The sequence below is a fragment of the Phyllobates terribilis genome, unplaced genomic scaffold (assembly GCF_046119375.1).
Source record: "Phyllobates terribilis strain yellow unplaced genomic scaffold, ASM4611937v1 Scaffold_3__8_contigs__length_932513732, whole genome shotgun sequence".
In the NCBI taxonomy this organism is placed as follows: Eukaryota; Metazoa; Chordata; class Amphibia; order Anura; family Dendrobatidae; genus Phyllobates; species Phyllobates terribilis.
Genome location: NW_027362763.1, coordinates 532,392,517 through 532,403,903, shown reverse-complemented (window position 1 = coordinate 532,403,903; position 11,387 = coordinate 532,392,517). Strand labels below are relative to the sequence as shown.

The window sequence follows — 11,387 nt, the reverse complement described above, 5'->3', positions numbered from 1 at the left end:
ACTGTCCAATCAGAGCGCAGAACCTGATCTCGCAGCGCTGGGTTTGAATGAGTCTCGTCCTTTCTCCTCGTCCTGTCCCGGAACTGTGCGGAGGCACGGAGAGCTGTCACTACCCCGGGCGGACACGGTGAGTGACCTCCTGTGCGCTGTACATACAGGGGTGCTCAGCCTGGCATTAGCCCCGGCGTTCAGACATTTCACCTCTGCAGGAGGACGGGGTGAGGTGAGTGCTGATGTACCCTGCAATCAGCCTGTTTCCGGTCTAAAGTGGCTGATCACAGAGAACAATAGCTTGCATGTAAAGTGGCTGATACCAGAGAGCACCAGCAGGCATAGATAGCTGCAGCCAGGTCAGTGAGCTCTCATTGCTGTTTTCCAGGAGGAAGGAATCCTGTGTCCGCCATCACCGCTGCTGCACCATGCCTCTGCTGCTGGAGCTGATCCGCCAGCTGCTGGAATACCTGGGAGTGCCCACTGAGCAGGTGAGTGGTGATCGGGCGCACATGTATAGGGCTCCAGCCTTATGCTGTACTTTATATATGGTACCAGTGATTGCTCACTGACACCCCCATGTTCCTCCATATCGCTGCCTGTAGCGACCACACTCCAATGGCAGAAAAGGAGAAGTGACCTCTCCAGCAGGACGGAGGGGCGTGGGGGATTCATAGCGGAGTATACTCAGGACATATGTAAAATACAGCAAAAACCCTTCACAAGGCCACTGTCCTGGCAATAAGCTGTGCAAGAAACTTTGTAATGTATTTGAGTGAAAGGTGCTTCTTTCTCCACTTATGAGCCACTTCCTCCTAAAGTTATCGTACTGTTAAAGGAGTTATCCTGGACTATATTATTTATTTATTTTTTTTTTAAACCAATTATTTTTATTTAGGTTTCAAAAATTTTACAGCAAACAGTTATCAATATACATATAACAATTCACATAACGTGTAATAATACAGTCAAAACCCTCTCCCCCCTCCCGCCAATACTCCTTATGCCGGGCATACCTGGGAACATTGACAATCATATTACCGCCATCCATGCGGACCATATTTTCCCAAAAGTTCTCTCTCCATGCCTCCGCCTATAAATGCTTTCCTCTAAATGCATTACCGTACGTGTCTGAGCAATAAATTCCCTCCTAGTGGGGGGTTCCGAATCTGTCCATTTTCGTGCTATTAGTTTGCGTGCCACATATAGCAATCGCGCTATCGCCACTTTGTAATGTTCTGAGACAGGTATTCCATCCACCTCCCCCAAAACACACAGCACCGGGTTTCTGTCAATTGTACATGTATAAGCCCTCTCAATTTTGCTGACAACGAACAACCAATAAGCCACCAACCGTGGGCATGACCATAGCATGTGTAGCAGTCCGGCCTGGTCCGTGCCACATCTAGGGCAATTGGAATCTCCCCTCAAGCCCGCCTTGTACAGGCGCAGCGGTGTTTTGTATGTCCTATGTATTATGTATAATTGGGAAATCCGTGCCTGCTCGCTTAAAGAGATCTTCGGGACATATTCTAGAATCGCCTCCCATTGTTCTGTTGTGAGGGTACCCACCTCCCTTTCCCATTTACTCTTTGCAATGAGGTGATTTCCCCCCCAGATAGGAGTGCAGTAGGTCATGATATAAGCTCGATATGACTCCCCTCATCCCTCCCTTCATACACACAAAGTCTAGTACAATGTCACCCTGAACCTTCATGTCTCCCAATCCACACTGTGCCCTCCAAGCATGTCGAAGCCTATAGTATTGAAATCCCCATACCAAAGGCAAATCAAATTCTTCTCTCAATTTCTCAAAGGTCTTCAGGTCCGTTCCACTCTGCAGCTGGCACACATATCTCACTCCTTGCGCCTTCCAATTGCCCATTTGACACAGCTTATTAAGTTCCGGCAGATGTTCATTGCCCAACACCGGTGAGTACTTAGTCAGCCCGTCCACCCCCCTGATCTTTTTAATAGTGTCCCATACCTTCTGAGTCAAGCCTAAGGTAGGATATATTGCTCCCAATTTCTTAAAGGTACCATCCTCTAACGCCTGGACCACTGGGCGTCTCCCCGACACATGTACCAGCACCCGGCAAGCTGCCCCTCCACAATCGGGCTCTCTCCATCCCCTGACATGCTGGCCTTGTACTGCCAAGAAATAGACCCAGGGATTGGGAGCGGCCAATCCTCCCTCCTCCTTCCCATTTTGCAGCGTTCCCAATTTAATCCTTGCCTGCCTCTTGCCCCATATCAAGGATCTGAAGATAGAATCAATACCCTGAAACCGTTTTTTTGGTAGCCATATCGGTGAGTTGTGCAAAACGTACATTAGTTGTGGCATAAGGACCATCTTAATCAGGTTAGTTCTACCCGTCACCGTCAAAGCCAATTGGCACCATGCGCCTATTTTCTTTTTAAATTTCTCTAGCAGAGGAACTAAATTCAGATCCGTGAATCGTGTCAATGGAAGCGCCACCCATATCCCAAGGTATTTAAATTGTGAAACCAGCTGGAGCTGCTTCCCCCTCTCATCTATCTCCTCCGCTTTTATTGGTCTATCTACAGCCATGACATAAGACTTGTGCCAGTTTATCTCCAGTCCCGAAATGCTCCCAAATTGTTTAATTACATCCATCGTGCACCCCAATGTCTCTCCTGCATTTTCCAGAAATAACAGGATGTCATCGGCATACAGTGATATTTTTTCTTCCAGCCTCCCAAATTTAAATCCGACCACTCCTCTCTCAGCTCTTATTTTGGCCGCCAGGGGCTCCACTGCCACCGCAAACAATAGCGGGGACAGCGGGCACCCCTGCCTTGTGCCCCTATGTAAGTCAAACATCCCGGACCGTTCACCATTCACCTTAACTACCGCCCTTGGGGATGAGTACAATAACTTCACCCAGGCCATGAATGCGGGGCCAAATCCCATTATTTCCATGATTTTCCATAAATATTCCCATTCCACGCTATCAAATGCTTTCCTAGCGTCCAACGACATCACTATTCTCCCGCCACCATTATCAGCAGGCAGCTGCATATTAAGAAATAATCTTCTCAAGTTAACAGCCGTGGAGCGGTTGGGCATAAAGCCCGACTGGTCCTCGTGAATAACAGTATGCGCAACCCCGGTGAGCCGGGTGGCCAGGATCTTAGCGAGTATTTTGACATCCGTTGTCAACAACGATATGGGCCTATACGACTCCGCATCCATGGGGTCTTTCCCCTCCTTTGGCAGAACCACTATCACCGCTTCCTCCATTGATCTCGGTAACGCCCCCTTCTCCAAAGCCTCATCAAACACAGATTTCAATTTTGGGGCTAGCAGTTCCACCAGCTCCCTGTACACCTCCCCAGGTAGACCATCAGCACCCGGTGATTTGTTATTGGGCATAGACAGAATTGCACATTCCACCTCCTCCACACTCACAGGTTCATCCAACCTTAACCTATCTTCCTCAGACAATTTAGACAGTGAGATGCCCTCCAAGAATTCCTCTACGGCCCCCTCTGTGTCCCGTACTCTTGAATTGTACAGTGCCATGTAATATTCCTTAAAGACCTCCAATATGTCCTTTGTGTCTGTCAGAGTCGTCCCCGCTTGGTCTCTCAACCTGTACACCCTGGAAGACTCCCTCTGTGCGGCAGATATCACCGCCAACAAGCGACCCACTCTCTCTCCTTCCTCAAAGAATTGGGCTTGCTGAAATGCCCTTTTCCTCTCGGCTTGCATCATGTGCAGTTTATTAACTGCCTCCTGTGCCAATTTTAGTCTATTGTGAGCTACACTCGTTGGCGCCAAAATCATGTCTGCCTCTGCCCTTGTCAAGTCATCCTTTATTTGTTGATCTGCCAATTTAGTTTTGGTCTTACACCGTGAGATCTCACTTATAAAGAGTCCCCTCGTAAATGCCTTCATAGCCTCCCACACCACTGTAGCCTCAGCACTCCCTTCATTAACTTGGAAGAAGTGCTCTAGTTCTTTGGTTATGCCACCCATATCCACCACTTTAAGCCACGTCGGGTGAAGACGCCAACCTCCCCTCTGACCCTGAGCAGATCCCACTAGAAGCGTGACAACCATAGGACTATGATCCGATAGAGTCCTCTGTAGGTATTCCACCTCCCCCACCATCCCATCCATAGCAGTATCCCCAAAAGCCAGGTCTATCCTTGACAGTGTTCCGTGTGTAGCCGAGTGACACGAGAAGGTCCTCTTACCCTCATTTCGTACTCTCCACAGATCCACCAGCCCCAGCTCCCCCACGTAGGTGCCAAATGCAGTCATTCCGTCCCGTCCAGCTTCCATACCTGCCGGACGTACTTTATCCCAGTGATCATTCATGGTGTTGTTAACATCTCCCATAATCAACATCGGAGCCCCCCCCCATCTGGCCGTCAAGTCCATTACTGCTTGAAGTTCCTTTTTAGAATAAGGTGGAGGGATATATAAAGCCACTAAAATCATTTTGTGTCCATACAATCTGCACGCAATCCATACATACTGCCCTTCACTGTCTACTTGCACTGCCAGCTCTTCATAATGAGCGTTTTTGTGTATTAGGACTGACACCCCCCTGGAGTACGAGGAATAAGTAGAATGATATGTCTTTAACATCCACCCTCTCGATAGCCAGTGCCTAGTATCTCTAGTGAGATGGGTCTCCTGTAAGCACGCAATCATAGGATCACAAGATCTGATGTGATTCAGAACTGCTGCCCTCTTAATCCTGTCAGATATACCACGTACATTCCAACTTAAAATCCGAACCGTACGGTTACTCATTGTGCATTAGAAAAAACAATCCACCATCATCAAGTAACATCTTTCCATTTTGTTCCCCAGCATACCAGGTCAAACAGCATAAGCAACCCCATTTTCCCGCAAATCCAACCCATCCACCTCCCCCCCACCCTTCTCTTGTCACTCTCTTCCCAACGTGAGAGTGGGAGCTCAAAGAACCTGAGCAACATCGTAGTATACCGCATATCAACATGCGCCGTGTCCTCCTCCAGCATTGGCAGTCTCTCCACCACATAATCAATAGTATGCATAGTCCCGAACCATTAATCAAACAAATTAACTATAAAACTATAAAACGTAGATCCCAGCGGGGGTTTCTCCCCCTCCTCTGCGGTTTCGCAGAGCAATGTAGAACCACAACCCTTTCCAGTAGTCAGGATAGCAGGGTCGTGTATTCACCGTGCCGAGTCCTCAGCTTCTCTCAATTTGCTCCGGTTCCGCTCCAACCACGAAGCGGCCTCTACCGGTGACGGGAAAAAATTGACCTTTCCAAAGGCTTCCACTCTTAATTTAGCAGGATAAATTGTAGAGTATTTCACATTCAAAGAGCGGAGCTGTTTCTTCACTTCACCATACCGTAGCCGCAGCTTTTGCACCTCAGCCGAGTAATCCGGGTATATTTCAATGCGTTTGCCCTCCAGGGTGAGATCTGTCAATTTTCTGGCCTTACGTAAAATAGTGTCCCGGTCTCTGCAGTTCAGGATTCTGGCTAACATCGTACGAGGGCCCTCTCCAGGCACTGGGGGTCTCATGGGCACACGATGGGCACGCTCCACAGCAAACACCCTCGACAGGATATTAGACCCAAACTTTCCCAGCAGCCAGGTTTCAATAAAGGTCGTGGGGTCAGCACCCTCAGCTCTTTCAGGGATGCCCACAATACGCAAATTGTTCCTGCGTGACCGGTTTTCCAGGTCATCGTTTTTATTAGCCACTACCGTGATCCTCTGAGTGTGCTGTTGTTGCGTCTTTTGCACTGAGGTTAAATGATCTTCTGTTACGCCAACTCTGCCCTCCACCTCAGTCAATCTGGCTGTAACTTTCTGCATAGAAGCCTCAATGCCTCCCATGTCGGCTTTCAGACCATTCACCTGCTTTGTCAGAGCAGTTAAAGCAGTCTTGCAGTATAAGACAGCCTGGAATACATCTCGCAGAGTCGGCTCTGCCTCATCTGAACTTTCAGCTGCCAGCACAGTGTCACCATCCCCCTCCTCCTGCTGTACATTATGTAGCACAGGCATCTCCTCACCGTCTTCCTCCTCATCTCCATGCTTCTCACTGCCTTCACTTCCTTCTTCATCTGCCTCCATGCCCCTCGCATACCTGTGCAGCCGTGCTGAAGCCTCCAGCCTCCGTGCATAGGCTGTGTTCCTCCTTCCCGCCTCTTCCTCTGTCTCGGTGCCATCTTGGGCTGAGGCACTGCTGCAGGCCCCGGCATCCTTCTGCCTTTTGCGGCCCATGTTGGTCTCTCTGAGTCTGGCAGAAGCTCGCCTCTGACTCCCGGGACCCTCAGACAGCAGTTCCTGATAAGGGATTTGGCTGATTCGGGCTCTGTGCAGGATAATTGAAGCTAATGGTGGTGGAGAGGCACTGCCACCCGACCTCTCACATCAAGAGCTAGGCCACGCCCCCTATATTATTTTTTTACGGTATGCCTGCCTGCTGCACCCAGCGTCGGTCTCCGACGGCACAGAGGGGTCACAGACCAATTCTGTGGCAGCGGCTTCTCTTCCGCTCTGCTCTGTTGACTACTGACACTGTGCTGACAGCCGGCTCCTCACTGCCTAACTGCGGGAATCCAGCTGTCAATCAGCATGACGTCAGCAGTCAACAGAGCAGCCCAGAAGAAGAGGTGCTGTGTTCACCTGGAGCACCTGAATTGCCCACAGGAGTGCTCTGTGACTGCTTTGAGTCGGCATCGGATACAACAAGCAGATAGTTAGCAACTACCTGCCTGTTAGCTTTTTGGCTAATAGCAAAAAAATAATTTAGTCCTGGATAAACCCTTTAAATCTGTCTCAGTGAAAACAAGACAGACTGATAGCTCACTGAGGGATCTGATTACAGCTGTCTTTTAAAGTCTATGGAAAGGTAAGAGCCGAGAAAGAACCAGAGACGCGCACAGACCCGTGCTGCTGCTTTCTAGGAAGTGTTTAACTAAACTTAGGTAATGGCCTGTCAGCCATGACTAAGTGTACATCATGGGGTGGCGAGGGTCTCATGAAGACGACCCCCAACCATGTGGCTTTTATGGAAGTTATAGGCGACAGGGAGCACCCTGTATGTGCCGAACTGAAGAGCCACTCCATAAGAAGGACTGCGCTGGTAGCTTCCTCTGCTCTACTCCCACACTCCACTACCATTCTGATACAGTGTCGTCCTATGGAATTCACCCTAGTGTGTGTATGAGACAGGGAAATTGGATTGTGAGCCTCATTCAGACAGGGACTAAAGAGTGATGGCATATGCATTCAGACTGTCCAGCATATCAGAGCCACTTCCTTCAATGTTTGAGACTGAGTAAAGGGCAATATCTCCATAGTCACCGCTCTATTCAACCTCCTCACCATGGAAGGAGAAGGGGTCACTGGACCCCTGTTCTGGAGATCAGTAGGTCCACAATAATCAGACATTCTTAAAGTTCATTTCCAGCTTTATGTTTTTATATATTTCACCCTTGTTAGTTATAAGTAAAGTGTGCGCATTAATTTACCTACCGATTGCCATCTTCTACCTTTTCCAGCACCGCTCAGATACTATCCTGTCTCATGTGACCGGAGTTATTACTAGCCAGATCACCACAGCGTTTCTTTGTCGCTCAGTTTCTCAATATAAGTTTTGAGGTTCGGTGTGAAGCTCTCATAGACTTACATTAAGAAAGGAACTAAAGGTCTGCGGTGTGAGCCAGTAAGGGAGAACTGTAGTCACATGATACAGGGGAGAACTGGCGCAGCGCTGGAAACGGCAGAAGACAGCAATCAATAAGTATTTAAGATGCACATTACTGATCACGAAAAAAAGGGTGAAATAAAAAAAAAACAACTACAATTTCTGGAGTGGGAATTCTTGTATAGGCGTGAAATTTCCTTTTATAGGACAATCCCTGCACTGATAATTGTCAGCCGCCGTGGTTGTATTTCTGATTTTAGTGACTACTGATGGTCTCAATATTGTTTGTTTTTGCCCTTTAAAAAGAAAAATTCTATTCTCTTTTACCTAGCTGGTGCCAGTATGGGAACGGTTTACCCGCAGACGGAGTTTTGTACGTGCTATTGCAAGTCGTCTTCCTCATGTGCTATTTGAAGGAATTGATATGCAGGTATAGTAATGAATACTTTATCTTTTAATGCCAACATCTAGAAAATTATAGGGGCAATTCATCGTTCCTTCAATGCCGTTTCTCTGGTGCCAAAAATTAAAAATAAATTTGAAGCAGGGTGTATTTGTGCAAAAAATGTGGTGACATCTTGCTCTTTTGCTCTGGCACTTTGTTAAACAATAGGCCTGTCGTAGTGAAAGGGGCATGGATAACTTACTGTAATGTACCCCAGATACATAATGTCACTATATAAGCTGAATTAATTGCAATAGCTAGCAGAATAGGGACCCCAACTGGGCCTGAGCCAAAGAACCACGTTGCCCGAGCTGGCACATGAATTACGCGGGGAAGGGGGTTTAAATGGCCATAGTATAATGCTACACTTACCCATTGGTGGCTACATGCAGCTTCCCACAGTGAAGAAATGTTTCAACAACCAACACAAAAATGTGGCCCTATGTTCTAGCGTCACATCCATGCTGGCACAGCAGGTAGGTCCTGGCCAGTGTAGTGATGTTATGTCACATGAAGGTTTGCTTACAGCTACCGGCTTTCAAGAGCTGGGACCGCAGACAGATTTTACAATGCAATGCACGGATAAGTTGTTTTTTTTTTTTACTCCATAAAGGGAATGTGTCACCCCTCTCAAAAAAAGTTCTTTCAACAATTGAAAAATTAAAATGTAAAGTATTAAAGTTTTACCTTTTTAAAATATTTAATTTGTGTTTTAATAGTATAAAAAAAACTAAAATAAAGTTCTGATATTCTCAACTATTAAATAGTAGTGCTAGCTGGCATTATGACTGCAGTAAATATGGGGGATATGCTCCATGTGTCTGACACTCCCCCCACCCCCTTCTGAGTGTTTGCAAAAGGATAAATGAGGATGAAGTTTAGGATCACAGTCCAGAGACATTTTGTTTTTGACCACAATGTTATATTATATCACGCATGATAGGATTAGATACACGGCTCTGCAGACTGCATCTCACAAGATAGGATTAGATACACGGAGTGTATCACACATGAGAAGATTAGGATTCATGGCTTTGTGGAATGTATGACATGATATGATTACGTACACAGCCCAGCAGACTGTACTACACATGATAGGATTAGGTACACAACTCAGTGGACAATTACTGTGATCTGAGTGGAGCCGTCATATCTTTGTGATTCTTATGCTCAGATCACAGTAATGAGCACTCACCAGGTACTTGCACCAGCGCGGCGGCGGTAATTTCCCCTAGTGACCTGTACTCACCACCGCAGCGCTTGTGCCCAGAGCTTGTGCAGCTTTGCAAACGCAGCAGTAAAGCCTCACTCCAACATCCCTGTATCACAGATGACTGAATGAGGCTTTTACAGGCTGAGGAGATCAGTGTGGTTTAAAGCACCGCAGCATGATGATTTCTCTACTGTGCTCTGAACATGAGCGGAAACAGCAGCGGTGAGTACATGTTGGCAGCCTAACATTGTACTTCTAATCCCAGGCTACGGAGCTGTTTTCACCACTGGAGGAAGTCAATGGCACAGCCCTGGTCTCATCACTCAGAGCAGGACTGCGGGGGTAACTTCTTCCAGTGGTGAGAACAGCTTGGTAGCCTGGGATTAGGAGTACAATGTAAGACTCCCGGGTGCTCCTGTCACCACCAATGCCCAATTTTATTTTGTTTTTAAACACAAATGATTATATAATCGTGTCACATTCCCTTTAACCCTTTTCTGACATATGTGGTAATATCACGTCATGGCGACCTGGGCCTATTGGGCCAATGACGTACTATTACTTCATATTCTTCAATGCGGTCCCGCGGTGATCACATTCAATTTCCGGTGCCATCTTACCTTAGGGTAGTTGGTGTCACCATCCCGGTGGGTGTTGCTGCCCCTCTGCAACCATGATCGCTGTGATTGGCTGTTCAGAATTGAACAGCCAATCACAGCATTTCTCACTGTTTCCGGCAATCACATTGCTGGAAACTGTGATGTGCAGCCTAGGATCGGTGCACCTTAGAGCACCAATCCTAGGCTGTTGCCTAGAAACCCCAGCCCTCTCCCCAACCCACTCTGATCGGTGCGATCGCCGATCACATCACATCGATCGCCCCAATCATAGGGGGACCGCGCGGTCACGGGGCAGTGATCGGCTTGTGATTTGCCTGTCACCGCTCCATGACCCCCTGTGATGTCAGCAGAGGCCCCAGCCAGCTCTGATTGGAGCGATCGATGATGACATCGATCGCTCCAATCAGAGTACCTGACCGGGAGGTGACCGGCCCGTGACCTGCTTATCACCACCCTATCCCCCCCCCCCCGCTGTGACCACCCTGCTGATCCTCACACTTGGTGAGGATTTCTACAGAGCGGTAACGTCTTATTTACTCTGTGCTGGGCCTTGTAGTGCCACAGAATCTTCTGTGACACAAGACCTTCCTCTCACCTGCTCCAGTCGCTGCTGCCGCTCCGGTATCCTGCTGCGGTCTCCTGGGTCTTCTGCTGCTGCGGATCCTGCTCCAGAGCCTGCTGTTGCTGACAGAAGAACAGAGAAGACTTTGGTAAGTCCATCTGATCTCCCCTCATCCACCCCAATCCCCCCCCCCCTCTTTTTACCCCCTCCCTCCCAGTGTTTTTTTTTTGTTTTTTTTTGTGCGTCCTGCAGCGGCTGAGCGATGACCATTGACTACGTCACTGATCAACGTCCGTGCTCACTGCTTTTCAGGACTTTTATTTGTCCCCGTCAATTCTTTCTCCCCACCTTCCCCCCTCACTTTGCACCACCATATTTTTTTTTTTCGAGCTTCCTGCAGCGACCAATTTCAGATTAGTGACCACAGATCACTGATCCGCGCTTGTGCTCGCTGTTTTACACAGCCTCCTCCTTTGCACCACATCCGCGCGCACACCCAGCAGCCGCCGAGTGTTGATCGGTGACATAGTTCACCGATCCGCACTCGTGCTTGCTGTTTGCACCACCTACGATAGTTCCCTTTTCTCTCTCTTTTTTTTCAGAAAAAAAAGTTCACGTCAAGCACAATGACACACACACACACACACACACACACACACACACACACACACACACACACACTCTAAATAAAGTACTGACACACATGCATAACAAAAAAAAAAAATGCCCCGCTCATCCCAAACTCGCTATTCAGCAGAGGAGGCATACGCTTTTCTTGCCTCCGACACTGACAGCGAGGATCCCATCTTTCTTTATTTTTCTGATTCCTCGTCCTCCTCTTCCTCCTCAGGTGCTGCTGA

The 11,387-nt window shown here is 48.1% G+C and overlaps 1 protein-coding gene across 2 annotated transcripts in view; it reads left to right on the top strand.

Annotated features, from left to right (window-relative positions):
* Nucleotides 1-6: 6 nt before the first annotated feature.
* The window catches only part of MTFR2 (mitochondrial fission regulator 2), a 46,702-nt gene continuing 35,321 nt past the window's right edge, over nucleotides 7-11,387 (top strand). Inside the window, exons 1-3 of one of the 2 annotated variants that reach the window (XM_073671295.1) lie at nucleotides 7-127; nucleotides 380-482; nucleotides 8,019-8,117. In XM_073671295.1, the coding sequence (XP_073527396.1) occupies nucleotides 48-127; nucleotides 380-482; nucleotides 8,019-8,117 (282 nt within the window). In that variant the 5' untranslated portion in view covers nucleotides 7-47. Of the gene's footprint in view, nucleotides 224-379; nucleotides 483-8,018; nucleotides 8,118-11,387 lie in introns of both variants that reach the window. The other variant, XM_073671296.1, reaches the window with a different exon arrangement.